General features: G+C 43.2%; 1 protein-coding gene across 4 annotated transcripts in view; it reads right to left on the bottom strand.

Moving 5' to 3' along the window:
* Nucleotides 1-24871, bottom strand: part of DYSF (dysferlin) — a 731032-nt gene that overhangs the window by 571307 nt on the left and 134854 nt on the right. For all 4 annotated transcript variants that reach the window (XM_029594483.1, XM_029594497.1, XM_029594488.1 and 1 more), the window contains exons 9-15: nucleotides 22153-22203; nucleotides 22011-22041; nucleotides 21582-21697; nucleotides 18181-18307; nucleotides 11509-11612; nucleotides 5095-5163; nucleotides 4962-5005 (exon numbers count right to left, since the gene is read on the bottom strand). In XM_029594483.1, coding sequence (XP_029450343.1) covers nucleotides 4962-5005; nucleotides 5095-5163; nucleotides 11509-11612; nucleotides 18181-18307; nucleotides 21582-21697; nucleotides 22011-22041; nucleotides 22153-22203 — 542 coding nt within the window. The remainder of the gene's footprint in view (nucleotides 1-4961; nucleotides 5006-5094; nucleotides 5164-11508; nucleotides 11613-18180; nucleotides 18308-21581; nucleotides 21698-22010; nucleotides 22042-22152; nucleotides 22204-24871) is intronic.

Genomic DNA, 24871 nt, shown 5'->3' with positions numbered 1-24871 from the left:
TGGTTTCTTCTCCTGGCAAGGACCCACAATGGTTTCTTCTCCTGGGCCCAGGCCAGCAGCAGCTCCTGTTGGACCTGGAGTGAAACCAGGTTCCAAATTTTAAGCACTTATGAGTTTTATAAGGCCTGTTAATATCCCAATACAGGATAGAATCAAACACTATAAAAGAATTATTTTAAAACAATACATTTATAATAGCAATAAGGCGCTCAAGGCTGTACATTGTAATGGGATATTAGCACTTCTGGAATATTGGCACCTCCAGGGTAGCTGAAGATACTTGGCCTTTATCCTTGTGCCTCACAAACCACCTAAAACTATTGACACTCCACATAAACATATACTTTGTCATTCCTTGTCACTTAATTATGCAATAGTAGGAAGAATCCTTACACTGTGAGAGTATGTACCCTGCATTTTGACCCTATCAAATTCCCAGTTCGATGGTGCAAGTCAAATCCTTCGGCAGTCCTCTTACTTAAATTGCAGGAATCCTTTTTCTATCGTTTACTCAAGTATCACTGCATCTCCCTCCCTAGTTAGAAATGTAGAAACGTGACAGCAGAAAAAAGATCATCTAGCCTGCCCACCCTCATTACAATGACTTAGTCATTTCAATTTTCTTTTAAATGTATTCCCCCATCTCTCCTGTATTGCCTCTGTCCCTTATGCAGCCTTCATAAACTCTCCCAGCTGGATGCAGAAGAATCCTGTTGACTGGCATGTCTGCCTAACTACTGCAAAGTTTCAAAAGTTACCCTCGGGAACATTTTAGCTGAGACGGACAGCAGAAACTTTCAGTTTAGCATAAGGTGATATTTTGAAAAACACAATTTATATTCTTGGGGCTCCCAGAAGGAGAATTAAAAAAAAAAAAAAAAAGCAATGACCAAGAGCAGCAGTAACATAGCAAGAGCAGCAGAGGGGAAGGGAGATTGATTTCCCTTCTTTAATTGTTGAAGTGATTCTACTGATGTAGGGAATATCTTACTGCATTTTTGTTTACATTTTAAAATCTGCATGCCATGTTGAAGTGCTCTCCTCAGCTAATTCACTGACTGGTAACTGTTTTGTAAGTAATCACTCTGCAGGCCCTCTGCCCTTTCAAGCCTCTCTGAGAGACTGCCGTTTGAAAGAGCTCAAATTGCCACATACGGAACTTGTTTAGCTGTGCTCTGCAAAACTAAGAAAGAAGTATGGTTAATTCTCCATCTAGGCTCCTCTCTTGCTGTTTTATAACAGCACAATTCTACCCCTATACATGTGCCACACTATTAATCTTCTATCAGCCATTTTCAAAGGAGGTGTGAGAAAAAGTTGTTCAAGATCGTGAAGAGCTGTGGACTGTAATAAAACAGGTAGTAAAACTCTCCTTCAGATCTCTCAACTCACCTTCATCTTGATGAGGAAAGCCTCACTTTCAAGTTAGTCATCCTCCCTACCTTTTTCTCTCTGTAGATAACTGAATAAAAACCTCCTCATGAATACAAGAATTAATCCCTTCTACTTATGATAGTTCTCATTCCTTCCATGAAGATTACAAAATCTCACTGGTCAGCAGGGTGAATGGTCTACTTTTATTTATTTTTTTTTTTTACAATGAACAGTGCATTCATCTTCCCTTCCTCAGGTAAGGAATCACAGCCACAGAATATAGAAACATAGAAATGACGGCAGAAAAGCACCAATGGTCCATCTGCCCAGCAAGCTTCCCATGGTAATATCTTTCACGACGTGCATCAGTCAGGGCTGCTTGACATGCTTTGCTAATAGTCTTGGCCGTAGAAGCAATCCTGTGCTTTTTCCCTTATATCTGTGTATTAGTATCCCAAACCATGGAAGTCGGAGCCCTTGGTTGTCATCTGAATCCATTTCCTTTTCCCCTGCTGTCTTAGAAAGAGCAATGTCGCAGTTGCATTAAAAGCATCAAAGCATCAAAGGGTAATAATCCCCATGCCTTCTGCTAAGGGTAGAACCCACCGTACCAGCAAGTTACCCCCCAGCACGCTTATCTCATTTCTGTACTCTTAGAGATCTACAGTGTTTATCCCATACCCCTTTGAATTCTTTGACTGTTTTCTTCTTCACCACCTCCTATGGAAGTGCATTCTAGACCTCCACCACCCTCTTCGTGAAGAAAAATTTCCTGACATTGGTTCTGAATTGTTCCCCCTGGAGTTTAATTTCGTGACCCCTAGTTCTATTGTTTTCTTGCCAATGGAAAAGGTTCAAAGTCCATACATCATTTTAGGTATCTGAAGGTTTGTATCATATCTCCCCTGCACATCCTCTTTTCCAGGGGATACATATTAGGATCCTTTAGCCTGTCCTTATAGGTCATCCGATACAGGCCCCATACCATTTTCATTGTCCTTCTCTGGACTGCTTCCATCCTGTCTCTATCCGTTTTGAGATACGGGTCTCAGAACTGAACATAATACTCCAGGTGAGGCCTCACCAGGGACCTGTTCAAGGGCACCATCACCTCCTTTTTCTTACTGGTTATTCCTCTCTATGCAGCCCAGGATTCTTCTGGCTTTAGCTATCACCTTGTCACATTGCTTCGCCATCTTCAGATCCCAAGACACAATTATCCCAAGATCCCTCTCTAGGTCTGTGCACATCAGTCTTTCACCCCCATCACATACAGCTCTTTTGGATTACCGCATCCCAGATGCATGAGTCTGCACTTCTTGGCATTGAATCCCAGCTGCCAAATCTCTGACCACTCTTCTAGCTTTCTTAAATCATTTTTCATTCTCTCTACTCCTTCAGGCATGTCCAATCTGCTGAAAATCTTAGTATCATCCACAAATAGACAAACTTTACCTTCTGTCCCTTCCTCAATGTCACTTATAAAGAGCCTCTTACTGTTCTATACATGGCCCCAGCCCCCGGTATATCCAAACCTTTTTTTCCTTACACCAGGTTTTCAGCCATGCATTGAAATTATTTATATGGCTTAGCCTCTCCTTCCCTTTACCATGAACAAGTAACATTTCTGAAAAGGCAATAGTCTTCATGTTTAATCTGCTTCCCCAGAGTTTGGAAATCTCTCTGTATGGCTTGGAGGTTGTTTCTATCAAAGTCATTGGTTCCAAAATGGATGATAAGGTTAACTTCAGAGAGATTACTTTCTTCACTGATTGCACTGACTATCTGATTAGCATTTCTACCAGCTGAGGATCCTGGAAGGCATTTAACTAATAGTATTCCCCTTGAAACAAGTTCTCAAATTAATGCCTCTGATGACTAAATCTCCCTATGGTTTTTTGTTGTGGTATAGAATTTCTGTGCACATTGGATTTCTTTTTTTTCTTTCTGATCTCACATCAGTCTCCATTGCTAGAGCTTCTTCATTTTCCAACACAGAGAAGTCATTTTCTACTTGTGTCACATGAGAGAGTGGTTGTCTCTGCATCACAGGTCTTATCCTACCAGAACCCACTGTAATCCATTTATTCTTCGGTTTCTGGATGCTCTGAGCAAGTGGAGGAATGCATCTGGGCTGTACTATTGTGAAGAATGGGTGACTTTGGGTACCAGGTCTTATCCTACCTGAGCCAACTGTAAACCCTTTGTTTCTGGGTTTCTGAATCTTCACGAGGGGGGGGGTGAGATTCCTGAATGCTGTAAAGTGGGTGAGGCTTCCTTGGACGTTGCTAATTCCTTTTTTATTGTAGCTAATTCAGCTTTAAGATGAGCTAACTCCATTTTCATTGAGGAAAGTTGTGAACAAATGGGTCAAGCCCTAAACTTCCAGATGGTTTGCTTCAAGATAAAGGCTCCTTACATTGAATAATAGTGATCTTGTTCATTTGATTCAATAGAGAAATTCTTTAATCTGATAAAAAAAAAAAAATAAGCTAATTATCTTTTACCAATTATGTACCCCAGCAAGACTATATTAGAAGAGCAACCTCTGGGGAGGGTTGTTAGAGGGGTAGGGAGGGAGGACTTTTAACAGTTGAGATTATCAGTGACCAAAATTTTCCTTGACATGCACTTATTGTGAGTTTATCTAATCCACTGAAAGTTAGGTTGTTGATTTTTTTATCGACCTAGGGTTCGAAGTATGTGAGGCAGGACTCCTGAGTTACAATTTCCCTCACTCTGACAAACTGCAGTTGGAAAATAATGATTTTCATTGACCCTCTCTCCTCTGCCAAAGGTATTATATATCATATATGAGAGAAGTGTCCACATACATATTTTTCTGGTGCTATATACAATAGGGCACTTAACTGCAAAGCCATGAATGTACTTTAAGCCTGCAAAAAAACAAACTAATTTTCAAACACAAGTCTCCTCCCTAAATTGAATTTGAAAACTGGGCTAAATATACATGCAAAATATTTGTAGAAAAATATACATGGCTAAATATACAAATGCGCACTTAGGGGAAAAAGTGAGGGTGTAAAGTTAGGAATATTAGCAGAGCGCTGTCCATATGCATACTTTCTGGAAATGTAAAGTACAGACATGCATCTAATATACACCTCTACAATGCTCCCAGAACACCTCATTTTATTTGGACAACATTTTGCTTGTTAGGTCCGCTGAAAATCCACTTAAGCACATTCTGCCACGCTACCCATGTACATAACTCCTTATTTTGCACACATAGATCGTAAATAATCTTTTGAAATTTTACCCTATAACATACTAGTTTGGGAACCATAAAAAGGCAATATGATTTTTGTTAGACTATGAGTAATGTCCCATAATTTCATGCTGCTGAAAACACATTTGGTTTGTGCTACATTGTTCATGGACTGAATGCAGTGATTGGATGAAAAAGATACAATGATGGATCTTGTTGGCTTCTTCAATCTTAGATCAATCTTCTTGGAAACAGGTTTAAATTTCTTCCATCAAAATGAAATAGTTGTGTCCTGTTGCCTGTTTAATGCACAACCTGTCAAGTGCAATTGCTTCCACTAATCTTGCCTTAAACTTACCAGTCAATTAATCGGATTCTCATTTTTTCACACATGGATGGAAACTAGTAACAGAAGAAAAGAATTCCCATTAGGACATTAAAATGGCTGAAAGTAATCGGAGATATGAGAAAACATTAAGGAGTCTCCTTACCCTGACTGGTAAAGTGATGCTTTGATTCCACTGAGGATTTGCATTCTTCTCCATGATCTTACTACAAAGCTAAAAATAAAAAAAATTACCATACTATTGTTTTATGATATATATGAAAGATGAAAATATTGCTGGCTAAACTGTCAATTAAAATCTACATAGTACTCCTGATATGCCATCAGTAAACCAGGGTTGTGACAAAATCCCTGCTAGTACTGCAGCTTCTTTGGGTACCAAGGAGCAGCACTGATAGTACGTCTCAGAGGTAACTTCCCTCCAGCCCTCCCTGGTGGGGAGGGCAGTTACCCAGACATGCCAAATGTGGTAAGAATATGAAAGTAAATGTATGTATATGGAAAATACAGTGAGAATAAATATATAGACATTTCACACCTAAGGTCAACAACCTCAGGCATGTTGCAATTTACTCAGCTTCTCCACTACACAGATGTATGATCTTGACATTCAACTTTTAAAAGTGAGAGAGAGAAAAAGAGTACTCTTACTTCCTTTCATTTACATTTTAACAGGATACTGGTAGTGATACCTTTTTATTGGATCGTCATAAGAATTATGCATAGCTGACACTATTCAATATGAAAGAAGTGATAGCAAATCTATAGCATTCAAACCTCCAAGTGAGCCATAGTCTCTCTCTCCCCTCTCCCTCCCAGAAGGTCAGAGCAACACTAGTGAGTCTGTTGGTATAAGATCTCCAGTTTGAATATCTCATGCCAGCACGTCCCATGCTGCTTAGCAGGAAGTACCAGTGCACAAAATTAAAAAATGCAAATTATGAAAATGGAGATCTTTTACTAAGCTGAGCCAGTAGAGGCATCCAGAGCACCTGGAATGGACTACTGCTACTCCAACAGGGGGTATATGCAAGGCAAAACTGGGGGAGAGGGAGGGAGAAAAAAAGGGAAGGGAGAGCTGGGGGAGAGATGGAGCAAAACCAGAAAGAGAAGAAAGAATGCACTGAGACTACAGGAGAGAGAGAGAGAGAGGGAACAAAGAGAGGCCTCAGGGTAGAGAGGTTATAGTGGAAAAAAAAGATGGAGGATAGCAATAGAGACTGTAAAGAAGAAAGATGAAGGGAATGAGGAGATACTAGTCCTGGGGGAATTCTGCGCTACTGTGGAGCACAGAATTTGCGCAGAATCCCCCCCCCCCCCCCAACGCAGAATTGCCATTTTCTGTGCAGAAAATGACAGAGGAGACCCCGGCATGCCAAGAATGGAGCATGCGAAGATGAAGGCCCCGGCGCCATTCACAGCGAAGATGAATGCCCCCATGTGCCATGAATGGAGTGTGCTCACGGTGAAGATGAAGGCCCTGGTGAGAGTAAATATGTGTGTGTGTGAGAGGAGAGGAGAAGAGTGTGAGAAAGGGGAGGGGGTGTGAGAGAGGAAAGAAAAGGAGAAGGGGGTGAGAAAGGGGAGGGGGTGTGAGAGAGGAGAGGAAAGGGGAGGGGTGTGGGGGAGGGGCTGTAAGAGAGGAGAGGGGAGGGGAGGGGCTGTGAGAGAGGAGGGGGTGTGGGGGAGGAGAGGGGCTGTGAGAGAGGAGAGGAGGGGTGGGGAGGGGTTGGTGAGAGAGCAGGGGGAGCGGTGTGAGAGAGAGGAGGGGAAGGTAAGAGAGCAGGGAGAGGGGTGTGATAGAGGGGAGGGGCGGGGAGGGTGAGAGAGGGGTTGAGAGCAGGGGGATGAGTAGAAGGGTGTGAGAGAGAGCATGGGAGGTGAGAGAGCGGGGCAGGGATGCTTGAGTGTGTGTGCCAAAGAGAGGGAGCCTATATGAGGAGATCGTGAAGGAGTGTGTATGTGTGTGAGAGATTGGGAGCTCATGTGTATGAAAAACGGATCATGTGTATGTGAGGGTGCTAGCCTGTGTGAAGGGATTGTGTATGTGTGGGACAGAGCCTGTGTGAAGGGGTGCATGAGAGAGAGACATAGGTAGCCTGTGTGAGGGTGTATATGTGAGAGAGAAAGGGAGCTTGTGTGGGTGTGTATGCAAGAGAGAGGGCCCTGTATAAGGGGATGTGTGTATGCGAGAGAGTGAGGGAGCCTGTATGAAGGTATGTGTATGTGTATTAGAGAGAGGGAGCATGTGTGTGAGAGAAGGAGGGACAGAGGGAGCCTGTGTGAGGGACAGTACTGAGAATAGGGTCAAACTCTGGGACTGGCCATAGAGTGGAAGGGGTTGAGCTAGAGGTGGAGGTGGAGGGGAGAGATACTGGCAGGTGGAGGAGTTGGGGCCTGAGAGGGCAAAGTAACCAGGGGAACAGGGAGAGCGAGTGGAAGGGATAATCTTACAGTGAATTTCTAGGGAAATTCTGCTCAAAATATTTAAAATTCTGCATCTCTGAGTAATAACTTTTTTCTGTTAAAATGTAATTACTTAAAAACTGTCATGTAAATTGTGTTATTTTGACCAATATAAAGTTTGCAGAATTTTGCAGAATTTAAGATTTTTTGTGCAAATTTTTAAATTTTTTTGCGAAGAATTCCCCCAGGAGTAGGTAATATTGCAGGTATAACCCTTACTGTGAATTCCCCCTTATATATAGTAACAAAAGCAAGGTCCTTGCCTGCCTGTGAGTTAGTCGCTCAGCTGGCAAGCAGAAGACTGCTGTGGAAGCCATTTCCAGAGTTAATTTTCTACCCCTGTTATTATTTGTTTAAAAAAGGTTCCCTGGCGTTTATTGAGAAGCAAGCAAGTTGCAAGACTGTGCAACTGCCCACCTCCTGCTGTTTGACGTTTTAGTCCTGCAGGAAGCAAGGGATTGCACCTGCAAAAACCTGTCTCACACTCACACACACACACAAATTGCCCTGGTACTTACAGGTCCAAGAAACTAAGCTCAGTAACAATATATGATTGCAGGTTTAAATAATCCAGTACTAGTACAGTGTTCTGAATTATATTTTATAAAACTGGTTGTGTTAATCCTCGCATACTTATATATAATGTGTTTATTGTAAACCGGTACGATAAGACTTGGTTCTTGAGCATCGGTATATTAAAAGAATTTAAATAAATAAATAAATAAATAAATAAATAAATAAAGATTATTTTTCTTATCTGATTGCTTCAGTAAAAACTCACAATTTTGTTGCAATTGCTTTCTGTGTAGAATTTTTTTGTTGTTACCGAGTGTCCTAATAATTGCATGCTCAGAAGCAGCAAGCGCACAGGAGATATATTGGATTTGTTCTCCTCTATATAAGTGCAAAAAACTGCAGCCAAAATTTCATCTCGAAGAACCCTGGTAAAAGTGAGAAGGCTGCTGTTTGAGGTCATGTTTTACCCTCTTTTCTGTAAATACCTCTCTCCCCCCGCAGGAGAGCCTGAATTGAGAAGTGATGGAGGTTTACCCAGAGGTAATGGAAAAAAAAAAAAGAGACTATGGGGAAGAAAGAAAGAGGAAGGATCCAAGAATGGAAAAGATGGAGGATGGGAAGAAGGAAAAGGGAGAGCTGCTAGGCCAGCAGAGCTCTTACAGCATTGCCACCTCACTCTGGGCACACCCACGTCACTGAAAGGTTTCGCCATCACTTTTGGAGGCCATCTGAAGAATGGACAGATGTGATCTTAAAAGCTTATGAACAACATTTTTATAATTCCTTTAGTCTAATGAAAGGTACCAGAACCTGCAGAGAATCCAATTTTCTCTAGCACCCAACTACCAGAGTTCTGCATTGGACTTCTGTTTCACAGCTCATACTCAAACTTAGAGAAGGCAGTTGTACTTTACAGATAAATCTATGCGCTGGGGGAAGGGGAACTTTAAAAAAACAAACAAAAAAAAGTGGTGATCTTTGCAAATCCCTGCAGGCTCATTATCAAAGGAAAACTTCCCACAAAGTCTTCCTTTGATGGGAGCCAGCAGGGGCCGGAAGATTAGCTTGTTCTTGCGTACTTTACACCTGCTGTGAAACACCAGGCTTTTATCCATCCTGAGGGGGACAAGTTTCAAAAAGCATTATTTCAGGGGTAGACACGGACTTACCCATATAAAGCCTTTGAAAACTGTCCTATAAATATGTCATAAATCTATACAAATATTTTTAAATCGCTGATCAGTCATGAACATATCTTAGCCTATCTTCTAAATATCACTACTGTTTTTTGTATTTCAGTCTTTTTAGTACAACAGCACCACTAAATGCCCAAAGCAGAAATTACTAAACTAGACAATTTCTTTTTTTTTTTTTTTTTTTTAAATAAAAGGCTGTTTCTGTTAGAGAAAGAGAGGGAGCCCTTTCTGTAAGTCACTGCACAATGCAGTGGGGATTTTACATGAAATTTATAAAACAAAATATTATCCTCATGTGTCGTGGTGTGATAAGCAATTTTGAATGCAAATAGAGACTCCCCCCTTTTTTGAGCTCTGAAGGATTAACTGAAAGATCCATAGTTGGAAATGACATGTTTTTGGTAAACTATTATGAGGTGACATTTTAATGGATTTTCCACAAGAAATATCAAAACACTGATGCAGATGATAACGGTTACTGTATACTTGAAATACTTGAAATATGTTTTATACATTCTCAGTGGAAAGACCTGAGGCAGGAAGTATTGTATAAATGAACTACTGGCAGTTTAACTCTTTATCTATGGTCAAAAGTATGGCTAGACATAATGAAGAAAAGAGTGATCAAATGCTAAATTTCAACCCCCTTCTTCTGCTTTTCTTAAGGAAATACTATAATATAAGACTGCATAATCTCAAAAACAGAACTAGCTTTACATATGAACTCCACTACTTAAATATCTAAGTTGCTTACAGGTCGGTCAGCTAAAAATTGCCTGTATGGATACCCTTAAGACCAGGGCACCCCTCTTTCTGTTACCTTTACACGCTACCTGCTTGGATCCATAATTTACTTCCCAGCCAGAAAGGCACCTCTACTTGGCTAAACAATAAACTGGATTTTCTAAGGGGAAGAGATATACTTTGTCCCTGGAGAGTCTATTTATTACTAACGTTGACTGCTTTAGGACCCTTGGATAAAGCAGTATGGTTACCAGATTAATCCACTTTATTTCTTAGAATTCTTGGAGAGCCAAGAAAAACAACAGAACAAACGATTGGAAAAGGAAACAATGCCAATAACAGGAGGCAATTAAGTAAAGTAATACAAGAAAAGCAGGCAGAGGTAAGTATATAAGAGAACTAGCCAGGAAAAATGGCTTTATAATATTTAATCCCGTTCCCTGGCAATGAAAATAGAAGGTTCTTGAGCATGAAACGTTTCATCCAGATACAAAGAGAAGGATGTCATTATGCAAATGAGAATGTCACATTTGTTGTATTAAACTAGCCTATTGGCCTCTGTTGTGTTTCAATGCTATGTACACAAGAGTCTATACCTTGAATTTTGACATGCAAATTTAATTGCAAGAAGGTTTCAGCAAAGAACAATAAATTCCATGTCTAAACACATTGGGGTAGATTTTAAAAGAAGCGCGATCAGCCTACTTTTGCTTGCGCATCAGACTCAAGCAAAAGTACGCTGGATTTTAGTAGATACGCGCGGAGCCGCGCGTATCCACTAAAATCCCTGGATCGGCGCGCGCAAGGCTATTGATTTTGTATAGCCGGCGCGCGCCGAGCCGCGCTGCCTAACCCGTTCCCTCCAAGGCCGCTCCGAAATCGGAGCGGCCTCGGAGGGAACTTTCCTTTGCCCTCCCCTCACCTTCCCCTCCCTTCCCCTACCTAACCCACCTGCCCGGCCCTGTCTAAACCCCCCCCTTACCTTTGTCGGGGGATTTACGCCTCCCGGAGGGAGACGTAAATCCCCGCGCGCCAGCGGGCCTCCTGCGTGCCGGGCCGCGACCTGGGGGCGGGTACGGAGGGCGCGGCCACGCCCCCGGACCGCCCCGGGCCGTAGCCACGCCCCGTACCCGCCCCCAAAACGCTCCCAACACGCCCCGAAACGCCGCGACGACCGGGCCCGCCCCCCCGACACGCCCCCCTCCGAAAACCCCGGGACGTACGCGAGTCCCGGGGTCTGCGCGCGCCGGTAGGCCTATGTAAAATAGGCTTACCGGCGCGCAGGGCCCTGCTCTCGTAAATCCGGGCGGATTTACGCGAGCAGGGCTCTTAAAATCCGCCCCATTTTGCTTAACCTGGTTCAAACAATTGAAATTCCACACCATCCACAATATTCATGAAGTTGCCCTATAATTACTACCTTTTCATCCAAACAGATAATGTTTGATGCTGCAAGCATTCCTTTTTCAATTTAAATTCAAAGATCAAAGATCATAGCTGCCCGAATAGAGGCAGGAATGTAGGTATCATGGTTTTTTTTAATATCTCATTTATGAAAACTGATGCACTGGTTATGGAGGTGTAGCTTGGAAACATTTACAAATTAGTTTATTATATATATTTTTTCTTACTCTTACCATTTTGCCAGCAAAGCTAATTTCCACAAAAGGGTCCACCAGGTTTTTCTTGTTGCTGTCAAAGCCAAAGATCTGTTTCACATTGTCCAAGACAGCATCATCCACTGTAACAGGAATTCAGAGAAGCATATCATCTCTTCTAACTGTTGAGTTATATTGTAGAGAACTCATGCAAAACACTGCATGCCATAGGTGTATGCACTTCAGGCTCTTTAACAACATGCACTAAATATAGCACAATAGGGAATACTCTCCAGACATGGCTTTACTTCTTAATATTTTCTTAAGATATTAGGAGATAGGGAACCCTCTTTGTATATCCCTCTGCTCCAGAATGAAATCGATAGATTTCGGCTACTCTCGGTGTAGGAAATCCCCTTCTGAGCATCTCTCAATCCAAGATTAGTAAGAAGGTCCTGTATGAGTTGTGAGATTCATTTTCGGGTTTTATTTTATTTTGCCTGGGAATTTCAATGTTATAACAAAAATAGTGGAAAAATAACTATCACATAACACACAGGGAAAAATCAATGGAAAAGTCATTTTCACACCGACTTCTTTTTTTGTTCTAACATTGAAATTCCCAGGCAAAATAAAATAAAAACTGAAAACAAAAGGTCCCTATATATGAGTTTAATTTACACACTTAACGATTTCTCATGCAACTGGCCAATCAATGAGCTAAAACCAGACAACTCTATAAAAGAAATCTTAATACTTTTATTTCCCTGCAAAATAGCACTAAAATTTACAAGCTCAAAAAATGCACATCACACAACTGCATCATTAATTTCAGATATTAGTTATTCTTATTTTATTTTATTGTTCTAATGCATTGATATTGCAAATGCAGCTATGCCAGGGCAAGCATATAACAAATGCTTAATGCAAATTAAAGAGATACAATAAGAAAGGGACAGCTTAGAGACAGAGAAGTATGAGAAAAAGGAGACAAGCTAAAATTAAGACAATGGTGTCACTGTAAGAATATGGTAGCAAATCACAGTAAAAGTGATACTATAGTATATTAACACACTGCCTCTCTGAAGAAGAGGGTCTTTGATGAAAGATATGACTATGGGGAGAGGGCAAGGCCTAGAAAATGAGAGTCAAGGGCCTAGCACTTTGAAAAAAGCAGAAAGTCCAGGTACCAGACAACTAGAAAAAAGGAATGGAGGTAAAAATGAACTAAGAAACAGAAAAGAGGCAGTCCAGTAATGAGTGCATGATCATTAGACAATTACTATCGGATTGTCCGATTACATCAGCTATAGAAATAACGAGGTCCATATTCAGCCTCTGTGCAGCCCGGCTAGTTAGCTAGATAAACTTATCTGGCTTACTTAGCCTATCTATTCATATCCAACTATCTTAAAGTTAGCCAGATAGGGGGGGTCACGTGATGCAATGAATGTGAGTTTGCTGGGCTCCAGTGCCACAACTACATGTGGGAAAGGCTGGTGAGGTAAAGGCCCTCATTACCATCACTTGGTCGAGAGGAAAGAAATGACCAATGACCAAATCTGCTAAAAAAGAAAGAGGGAAGAGAAAGATACCTGTGCCTAAGATGGTGTATGCGTGCGGCACTACAGATGTGTGTAGCCTAAGCGAGCAAGTTATACGGCATTAACTAAGGTGCCACAGTACAGGCACTGGAATGGAAATTTGAATCTATCTCTTGGAAAATACAAGGACTCAATCGATGCTTTTAATACCTGGATTGATACCACTGAAGCGTGATTATGCCATAACCGATTTGATTTGATATTTTGTATCGAGAATGTCGGTATATAAAAATTCTAAATAAATAAATAATGAAGGTGAGCTCATCGCGATGCAAGCTAAGCTCATGACAATGGAGAAATCCTTAAATGATAAAGACACAAAGTTAGAGAACCTAGAAAATATGTCACGGAAGAATAACTTGCATCTTGTGGGTTTCCCTGAAAATACAACAGACAAGAAGCTTCCTGAGATACTCGAGACATGATCACCAAATTCTCCTAGGACGAGCAGAATGGTAGTCCTCACAGATGGGTGACATCATCAGATGGAGCCCAACACGGAAAACATTTGTCTAAGTTTCTAGAAGCTTGTTTGACTGGCACACTGAGCATGCCCAGCATGCCACTATCCATGTGTCCACGCGAGGTCCCCCTTCAGTCTCTTTTTTCAATGGTGTAATTACCTCACGGTGTTTGGAGTCCTGTGCCCTTTTTTTCCAGCTTTTAAGGATTTTTTCTCCCGTTCCTCATGCATCCCCCTTCCTCCAGATGGTGTCCCTTTGGCACGGTAGGTTATTTTTACCATTCAACCTTTTCCGCAATCGAATCCCAGTGGCTTGCTTCTAGGTGACCGCCGACCATCATCCGCTCGCCGACTCATTTTCATGGCGTCGTCCGGTTTTCGCCATTGCCCCCAATGCCCATGGACCATGTCCATCACGGACCAGCATGAGGTTTGCATCCTATGCCTGGCGGCATCGCATGACATCCAAGGGTGTCAGCTGTGTGATCAGATGACCCCCAAGGGCCGTCGTGCTCATCTTGACAAAATGGAGAAGCTTTTTGGCCCCAAAAGATCCACTCCATCTACGCCAGCTTTGAAGTCCTCGACACCCAGGGGTGGGGGGAACTGCTCGATATGCTGACTATCTCTACACCCCCAACAGCTACTTCCAAGGATTGGAGAGCAAGCGATCGGTTCTCGCCGCTATCGGTGCTCTCTCAGACATTGGTTTCATCCGCTTCCTCATGCTGGGGAAGGACCAGACTGGGCACAGTGGGAAACCCCGAAAGCATCGCCACCAGTTGCCATTGGCACTCAGCTCCAGCTCCAGTGTGGCACCAGCAGCTGCTGTGCCGCCACCGAAGAGGTCCCGTGGTGAGGAGGCCCCTGGCACCGGCCCCCATACCGGTGCTGGAGCCCACACCATCTCTATTGTCACCCCTGCTCAAGCATCTGGACATCCTATTTGGCACCCTTCAGATGCAGCCTGTACCCAAGAGACCATCGGTTCCCCAATGGCCACCAATACCCTCCAAGGGAGCGATTCCCATCATTTGGTCCGAGGAGGAGGAAGACATGAAAAGACCGCCAGTGCCATCCAGTGCTTTGGTCCTGAGGCCACAGTTCCCCAAACCTGTGCCTAGGCCATCGGGCATCCCGTGCCATCGGCACCCTCCCTGCCACCGATGCCACTGGTCCCCTCAGTGCCATTGGTGCCCTCAGGTCCCTTGGTGCCCAGACCGAAAAGTCTGGACAGGCCTCACCCATGCAGGCCTCCAAAGGACCTAAGAGAGGAGGAGGGCCCCTACGATCTCTTTCACGGGGTTTGTGAAGGCCATGGCCGAAGCCATTCCCTTCCAACTCCTAAATGAGGAGGATGCAAGACGTAAGATGCCAGAAGTAGTCCAGTTTGTCAATGCACCTAAGGAGATAGTGGCTGTTCGTATCTACGATATATTTAAGGATCTTCTCCTTAGGATGTGGGAACACTCGATATCAATTTTTCCAATGAACAGGAAGGCAGATGCCATTTACCTGGTGCAACAGGCCTTAGGTTTTGAGAAACACCATCTCCCCCACCAATCTGTGGTAGTGGATTCTGCTCTCAAAAACGCCAAGTGTTCCCACACCCATTCCTCTGCAGTTGCTTACCTGTAGCAGGTGTTCTCCTAGGACAGCAGGATGTTAGTCCTCAGGAAACCTGCCCGCCACCCCGCAGAGTTGGGTTTTCTCCTTCGTTTTGTTATTATATTTTTTTCGCTCGTATTTTTCTATGTTACGAGACTGAAGGGGATCTTGCATTGAAATGCGGATAATGGCATGGTAGGCATGCTCAGTGTGCCAGTCAAAGCTCCATCTGATGATATCACCCATCTGTGAGGACTAACATCCTGTAGCCTAGGAGAACACCTGTTATAGGTAAGCAACTGCACTTGCTTTGTTAATGTTTGAGTTGAGAGGCCAAGTGGTGATTGAAACGGCACATCAGCTGGGCCCACGATCAGAAAACCATACCAGATCATGTGTGGTGATAGCGAGATTTTTAAACTTCACTCATAAGGCGGAAATTCTACAAACTCAGCGATCTGAAATATCAGAATAATAAAGTCCTTTTATTTCAGTATCCAAGAAAAAAAGGGAGTTCTCAGCTACGTGCAAGGAAATGGCTAAAAGGAACATTCGTTCTCACGTATCCTGCTAAATTGATAGTGTGGAAAGAAGGAAAGAGGAATAATTTTGCTTCAGTGAAAGAGGCACAGAGGGTTTTAAGATCCATTGCATGAGTGGCGAGGGAGAGATGTAAAGATCGGGAGGAATGCCACAGAATTGGGAGGGTGAAAAATCGCAATTTGCGTTACGGGCATATCACACAGCTTAACGCCAATGAAAAAGGTGTAGTTATTTTCGGCATTAAAACTGTGCGATATGACTTCACAAAGTGCGAAGCCAGCCCACTTTTCCAAAAATCCCGCCCCCCAACTCCTCCCCTTTTAAAAATTAGCATCGTACCATGCGTTATGGTGCTTTTCGCATGCATTAAGGTGTTTTTCGCATGTGAAAAGGCCATAACGCGAGTTGGAAAATAACCCCCTTAGTAATTAACGGTCAGTTTATCAGTTATATTTAACAGTTTGGTAGCCAGAGAGATAGTTAAATGCTTGCAGAAGGTATTATTATATATTTTTAAGGCTTTTGGAAAATTTGATTAGAAAGTTAGTCACACAGACAGCATGGGAATGGTCGAATGTTAAGGTACAAAGAATAAAGATGACGGAGCGGCACCTGAGCTCAACAAAAAAATGGTTTTGGATTCTTTCTGTGGAGGAGGGGAAGAGGGATGGGAAGAGCAGTCAGTTCACACAAGCAGTGGGCAGAAAAATCAATCTTAGAGTGAATTTTCAAAGGGGCTCAATGTATAAAAATAGCATATGCATGCAAAAGTAGGATATACGCGTGGATATGCTATTTTAGAAACATCAATAGTATGCACATGTTTTTTGCTTCATGCATACGTTTTAACAGGGAAAAAGAGGATGGTCTGCGGCGTTCCAGGGTAGGGTTCAGAAGTGCGCATGGTAGTTGCTATTTTATAAAATATATGATGGGTTACTTTCAAATCAGCATGCGGACCCACACGTGTACATCAGCCCACGCACAGGGACGCAGCTATTTTATAACATGTGCACATACATGCCCGCGCACACATGTGCACCAAATTTTAAGTGGGCACGTGCACAGGCGCACATATGCAGCTTCTACCGCAAAAGTCGCAGGATTTTAAAAAGGGCGTGCATCGACTCCACTCCCAGTTTTACCAGTTCGTCCCCAGTTCACCCAGTTAAGAGATAGGTCTTCCAAACTGCTCTAGTTTAATAGATTTTACTTACCCCAGTTATCCCCGACCCTAAAACCCCACAGATCTGCCTCGTTTTCTTTATTTTTTACTTACACATCATCCAAAGCAGAAGTAGAGCTACACAGCAGGGGGCCTCGGCGTGCACCGGATCGCGTAAGTATTTACGTGCACATTCTCAGGTTCACACGCCGAAATGTCCATGCCCCATCCAGACCACGCCCCACCCTATTTTTGAAAACTTCCTAGATGTGTGCACTCTAGGATATACGTGCGTATCTCGGCAGCTTTTAAAATCCGCTCGGCACATGCAAACCTGGCATATTCATGCATCCCCTAATTAATGCACATGTCAGGCTTTTAAAATTCACCTTTATGTGCATCAGCATTACCGAACTTATTCATTCATTCACTTTTACACCTCTGATTGACTCGTGCAAGTGAAATCGGTGTTTTTTTGGGCAAGAGGTCTGCGTAAACTGGTTGGGGATCAGGACGAAGTGCTAGACGGTCTAGATGAACTGGAGTGGACTGTGTGAACTGGTGGAGATATCAGCGAACTGCTGATTCAAAGCATTTTAAAAATGCATACCACCGTGTTTAATTCTGAATGTTTGTCCACACAGTGTCACAATTATTTCATATATAAAATATACATGCATATGTTTATAAAATAGAAAGAGAATGTTTGTATATTTTTGCATTAGAAACATACTAATTTACTTTCAAAGGAGAAATATGCAGTATTTTATAAACTGTATGGTTTATGATACTATTAGAGTGAAAAGAATAGGAATCGGATGATCACATGAAGCCCTTTATTATGTGCCCGACTCTGGCCGAGTTTCGCTCGTAGAGCTGCCTCAGGGGCAATTCAATTGGCAGGGTTTAAACAATGCCTGCTGGGCTGCTGTCACATATACACTGTCACTGAATCACATGCAGTATTAAATTAATTCCTGCGGAACGTACTGTGACAGCAGCCCAGCAGGCATTGTTTAAACCCTGCCAATTGAATTGCCCCTGAGGCAGCTCTACGAGCGAAACTCGGCCAGAGTCGGGCACATAATAAAGGGCTTCATGTGATCATCCGATTCCTATTCTTTTCACTCTAATACAGCCAACTGGATCGGTTTCCGATTTGTTTTTTGGTTTATGATACTAGCATTAATCTCCACGCATCCACTTATGTACGCAAATGCTCTACCACGGAAAGATTTGAAAGTTAGGCCTAGAGGTCCCGTACCATGCCCCAATGACAACAAAAGCTATGCCCTTCTCTGGATAAGTCTTGATATGGAAATACATACTTTGGGGTAAGTCTTCAGCTCTGTAAACTCTCATGATGAGATGAGCTCCTCTTAGAGCCACCCCAGCCGGGCGCAGCAGATTTCCCTCTATATCCTCCTTGTCTTCAGAGACGTCTTTTTTATCCATCTGTCGAATAAATGCAAGTGTATTAAAAACGGCAAATACCGACTCACTTGAGCAAACAAAAATAAAATTCAGTGAAGTGGAGAGCATCCATCCCTAAGGTTCACGCCACCAGCCACAGTACAGTATGTGCTATTATCTAATTTGTCTCCTAACGGTAACTGAACAATTGAGGTTATGTTATGATTGGCTCATCCACGCACCCAACTGGTTACATCCGAAAGGTGTGGTTATCATGTGAGGTGGCAGCAGCTCAGAGTGGCAGGCGGCCGTTGAAAAATTTGGTACGCACAAAAATGCTGCTTTCAGTTTCTTTATCCTGTTTATTCAAAGTAATCTGAAGACAAGAAATGTAATATTTTACTAAGAAATTAAAATCTGTGCCGCTGCTGCTGCTGCCCTGACTAAGTTATTTGCCAGCTCTGCCCAGGAGCTCCGAGCTTGGTCTTTCCCAAAAAGCAGCTCCAGAAATGCTCACAGCAGAAATTGCTTCAAAGTGTCCATTATGAGCAAAGAGAAAAATGTGAAGAAAACAGGATACATTTGAGAAATCATATTTAGCAATTAGCATGTTCACTGTAAGTGGAAAGAAGTAGAATATACTGTATAATCAAATAGCATGTGAGGCCATATCCCTAGGGAGGGTAATTTTCAAAGGAACTTCTGTAGGTAAAGCAGTGCCTGACCCACAGAAATTGCCCTGTTGAAAATGTCCAGTCAATATGAGTGAAACATTACATGCGTACACCTTGTAAGTGAGCAGTTTTATGCACAGTAGGGAGAGGTGTTCCAGGGCGGCTGAGTCTGGCTGGGGTTTGCATTTATGTGCATATTTTCTGATTTTAAAAAGCGCATGTGTAAATTTCCCTGAAAACTTTCCTCCATGCAAAAATAGCGGGTGCAACTTTGTGTGGATAACTTTTGTGGGCTAATTTTCAAGAAAACTTGCAGGCATTGAAAACTGATTTAATTTAAGAGAGATAACACACTTCAAAGCAATTTTGGATTTTCACCTTGAATACTATGTCTCCTTCAGGATTAAATGAACAATTGGATTGATATTCTCTCATCTGACTGTTTAAATCTTGATTTTTCTGATACAAGCAATTTGTGGGTATACATCAACACTGACATCATTTCCGTTTCCCTTTAACTATAGCGGCTTTTTCCTCATTTTTTTCAGTGACTTTTGAAGTGAGTGGAAGGACCTTAACCAGTAACTAAATGGAATTGGCATGTGAGACTCAATAAAGAACTTGCTATTGACCCCTGAAGCAGTCAACGACGAGACACTGCATCATGTCAGGGTTGCAATGGCAACATACCGCTAAGTGTTTTTCTCTTTTGAGTGACAGAGTTTTCGTCTAAGTAGCCAATTGACTTTTTGTGGGTCCTATGTAATTTATTCGGCATCATTGTAATGACAATTTTGGTCCTTGACTTTTTGTTTTAAATGCATTGTGATAAAAAAATTTAAAAAAATGTAAAAACATATTAAATTTGGACCCGTGTTGTGTAGCCTGGCTTAAGATAACCACGCTGCATTATTTACAAGGTCCTACATATATATTACTATTTATCAAACCATTTGAGTTTTCTGGGGTATTACTTCTTTCTTAACTTTTATTAACAGACTAAGCCATAATGGAAACTGTCTTACGTCACAGTTCTAGAAAACCAATGGGAGTCCATATTCAGTCGCTGTGCAGCTTGGCAAGTTAGCCGGACAAATTATCCAGCAAACTTAGCCAGGATATTCAGCAGTGCCAATGCACCGCTGAATATACCCGGGTATCTTAAAGTTACCTGGATTAGTTTATCCAACTATGTTTAGGACAGGCCTGCGGCATGACCAGAATTAGGCAGATATGTTTTCCAACTAACTCTGAATATCCAGCTAACTCAACTGCTCCCCAATCTGCCCATTTCCCACCCCTGAATTATCTGTCTAAAAACGTAGCTGGATAAGTGACTTTTCCAACTAAGGGGGTCATTTTCCAAAGGGATCACATACAAAAAGTCCCTTTTCGCGAGCAATAGCTAAGTCGGGGCGGAGTCCGCTCCGGAAGAGGAGGAGTCGGGACGGCATCAGGGTGGACTCCACGACAACTTCACTGACGGCGAAAATGTAGGACACCTTATCGCTGCTAGCAGCGCGCCCAACAGCACCACCTTTCACGGTAGCGCTATTGGGTGCGAAAGCCGGCAGTGATCGCACCACAGAGGTGCGATTGCTTCTGGCTTTCGCAGGCCCGCCCCCCAGTACTGCGAGATTCATAAAGGCCTGCGATCTTCGAAAATCCAGGCCTAAGTGGTACCCGCTGACCATAGCTGGATATTTAGCAGTGTCACTTAGCTAACTAAGGGGGTCATTCTCTAACGCTATCGCACGCGAAAAGGGACTTTTCGCGTGCGATAGCTAGCTCGGGGGCGGAGTCGGCCCTGGAAGAGGAGGACTCGGGGAGGCACCGGGTGTCGACACTGTGGACACATCGCTGGCGGCGAAAGTTAAGATTCCTTATCGCCTCTAGTTTCACGCCGAATAACTACACCTTTTATGGTGTAGTTATTTGGCACGTATAAAACTACACCTTTTATGGTGTAGTTATTTGGCACAAAAACCGGCAGCAATATGACTGTGGAGGTGCGATCGCTGCCGGCTAACACAGGACCGCCCCCCGCTACCCACGGATTCTCTAAGATCTGCGACCTTAGAGAATCCAGGCCTAAGTCCAACTTATCCGGGTAAGTCCATTCTTAATATTGGGCTCTATGATTTTTGAAAAGAAGACGCAGCTGTGCTCTGCATATCATTAGTTTTGTGAATAGGGTGAGTGAGCCCATTTAGGTGTACACTTTATTTTTGCTAGGTTACCTATAGTAGCCTCACAAAATGAATGCACATTGGTGATTCTACCCAAAATAGGAAAAACCTTTTAATACATTTGGTGCAGAGTTCCACATCAAAAAATGCCAGAAACTCAGATTTAAGGAGATCTAGATTTTCAGCCGACTTATTAGAGATAGTGAGTCAGGTCAGTGATTGCCTCAGCGTTCCAAGCTGGGTGACATTCGACTTGCCCACACTTTATATAAAACAAAGCTACGTGACATCTTGACACAATAAAAGAAGACACAGTACTTGATTCAGCATGATTTTTCTCCATAGACATAGCAAGAAAAAAACAAATGGATATATCAGGCTTTCAGCAGGTCCTTGATAGGTATTTCATTACCAGGCTCTCTGTGACTAATGAAAGGTAAAACAAATACTCACCGGTGCTTCATCTCCAGGCCCCAGCACAAACAGGCTAACCTTTAGGTAACCTTTGGCACCGGCTGAAAAATCTTCAGGATCAGAAAGCAGAAGCCATTTCCTGAGGAAGGCATGTTCTGAAAGGAAAGCAAGTCAGAGGAATAAGAGTATAACCCTGGACAGAATGACAAAAGGAATTGCATTAAAAAGATGAAAAGGAATGCGGGATAGCAAAGTCCCAAAAATGTAAACATCTGATAGTCTATTAATAGCATCAACTATACCTGGCTACGCTGTTTTCTTAAAGCATATGTAGCATGATAGCCTGCTGTACTGCATTCATATATATTCAGTTCTTAACAGAAATCTTGTGTATTGAGTTGCGACAATGAGATGTCTCATGCCACTTAATACAGAAATGCCAAAAGTCTTTTAGGACTATTTACTCACTTGGTTCTCCATAAATTGTTCCAATGTCCATCTGAAAATAATTTTAAAATATTAGAACATAAATGTTTTGAAGAGGAGAAGAGGAGACATTACATTATAAATCTTCATCCTAATTCCAGCTACGCAATCGTCAAATCATTACCCGAAAATCTCCAAGGACAGAGTCTGTTCGCAGGGAACGGGAATCAAACGCCTGAAAGAAAAGGGTACTGGATAAATTTTATGCAAAGCCTCAAACACACTGCAAATTGTATCAACACATTTTAGGGATGCTACATTTATAACATGTATCTATAACACACTGATTATCTGTTTTGTATCCCTATTTACAAAAACCTTCAGAACCTGTTCCTCCTTGTAGCACAGTGCAGGACCTGTTACTACAGGTCTGCAGGCTTTATGCTAAGCGAGACATTAACATAGCTGACATTTTAGGCCTTTTCCCATTCTGCGTCTTTGTAAATCAGACCCCCTTCTGACCGAAAGACCAAAGCAGAATCAAAACTTTTTTTCAGAATGATCTTTCTTGTTATATATTGCTTGATATTCACCTGGCTTTTCTATTTAATTTGCCCAGATAGAGGGGCCTATGTACTAGAGTTTCCCCCCACCCCCACCCCCACCCAATTTTGTATCTATAGGGACATAGCATCCAAAGGTTTTGTCTTCAAAGCCTTTGTAAAAATGACACTATGATATGTCTACAAAGAATATATTGCACTGTTTGCTGTAAATCCTGGGCTGAAGTCCTCTTTAGCAGTCCAAGGGCACATGATAAATCCTGGTGCTTCAGTTATCATCACATCCTTACTATCCACTGGGCCCAGATTCTCCAGGATTCCCTGTAAAGGGGAGGAATATTCTTCTACACCCTTGGTGTTGTACTTTTGCAGTCTCTATAGCAAAGAGCAATAATCATGCTGGATTCCTTCCTTAATGTGCTTCCCTGCCAGGTTCTCTCCCAGTTTAGATGCAATTTTAAAATTCCCCTCCTTGGGCATTTCTACACTGGTGAAATGATCAAGTTCAATTCCCAATTCACAATGGGCCAGATTTTAAGATTTAGGCGCGGGTGTAGATTTGTGCACGCAATCCGGCACGCACAAATCTACGCCCGATTTTATAACATATGCGCGCAGCCGCGCGCATATGTTATACAATCCGGGGTTGGACTGAGCCGCGCAGCCTTCCTCCGTTCCCTCCGCCCCCCCCCCCCTCCCTTCCCCTACCTAACCTGCCCCCCAGCCGTACCTAAACCCCCCCCCCTTATCTTTAGCTTAGAAGTTGCGCCTGCCTCTGGGCAGGCATAGGTTGTGTGCGCCAGCCAACGGCCGGCCCGCAATCCTGGGCACAGCGGCAAATGGCCGCTGTGCCTGGAGGCTCCGGCCCCGCCCCGCCCCCTTTTTCAAGCCCCGGGACATACGCGCATCCCGGGGTTTGCGCGCGTCACCGGGCCTATGCAAAATAGGCTCGGCGTCTGCAGGAGGAGTTTTAAAGGGCTATGCGCGTATATTAAACACATAACCCTTTTAAAACCCACCCCAATATATCTAATCAGATGTCTTGGTAGTCAAGTCTCCCACTCCTCGGGTTCCTTTCACTCCTTGTTATATCGGAAGGGTACCATTCCAACTCCTTTCCCAAATATCCTTTAGATATCTTAAATGGGGCTACCCCAGTAGCGTGCTACTCTTTTCCTTTGCTCTTGACTCCTGCTCTCCTCCTGGAAAGTGGACAATTATCCAATTCTCCTTCCAAAACTCGAGTGAGCATATGAATCTCTCAGAGGGAGAGGTTAAGAACAGTCCCATAGTGCAAGAACAGTCAACCAAATCCAAACCTAGAAGGGTGGGTTGAAAACTTCATTCAGCTTAACACAAAAATAGAAAAAGCATGTACTCCTTGAAAATGAAACAAACTACACTGCTTCTTGTCTCTTCTCCAACTCCAGACACTAAAAGATAGGGGGCCGGATTTTAAAACACCCACGCGTGTAAAACTCGGGGTTTTATGCGCGTAGGTGGCCTTACGCACGCCGGGCCTATTTTCAAAGGCTCAGCCACACGCGTAAACCCCCGGGATGCATGTAAATCCGGGGTTGCTGAAAGGAGCAGTCTGGGGTGTGGGGCGGGGCTAGAGGTCCCCGGCACAGCGGCCTTTTGCCGCTTTGCCGGGCGATCGCTTGCCGGCAGGGTGCCGGCACGCGCAACTTGCGCCTGCTCAAAGCAGACGCAAAAGGTAAGAGAAGGTATTTGGGGGGGGGGTTTTAGGATAGGGATAGGGGGAGGGCAGGATAGGGGAAGGGTGAGGGAGGTCAGGCTAGGGGGTTGGGAAGTTCTCTCCCAGTCTGCTCCTTAATTGGAGTGGACTGGGAAGGAACTGGGGAAGGCCCCGATGCATCTCCGCGCATTATTGCAAAATTTCTCCCCCTTGCGCGCACCAACCTGTATTTTATAAGACGCGCGCGCCAGCGCACGCATGTTATAAAATCACGTGTCCATGTGTGCGCGCCGGGTAGCGCACGCACAATCTTTTAAAATCTACCCCAGCGTCTAGCAGTTCTTCTTTCCCAAAAATAAAAACTAAAGGGAAAAGAAAAAGGAACTCAAAGGTAGCACTCCTGTTTCCTCCAAAGCCAAACCTAAAATCCATACACTAACTAGGAGTCTTTGCCTTTTTAGAAAGGCAGGCAGCAACCACTGCAGCAGCCCACATGGGGGGAGCTGGGAAATAGGTGATATGCTTCCCTTTACCCTTACTGATGGAACTGTCTTTTTAGTAGAGACACAGTAGTGGTCTACATAGGAATGGTAAATCAGTTCAGATTAAATGCAGATATTTCCTCCTCCTTCCCCACCATG

Source organism: Rhinatrema bivittatum, chromosome 1 (genome assembly GCF_901001135.1).
Source record: "Rhinatrema bivittatum chromosome 1, aRhiBiv1.1, whole genome shotgun sequence".
Lineage (NCBI taxonomy): Eukaryota > Metazoa > Chordata > Amphibia > Gymnophiona > Rhinatrematidae > Rhinatrema > Rhinatrema bivittatum.
The sequence above is the reverse complement of the archived record's forward strand: the minus strand, read 5'-3'. Positions and strand labels throughout refer to the sequence as shown.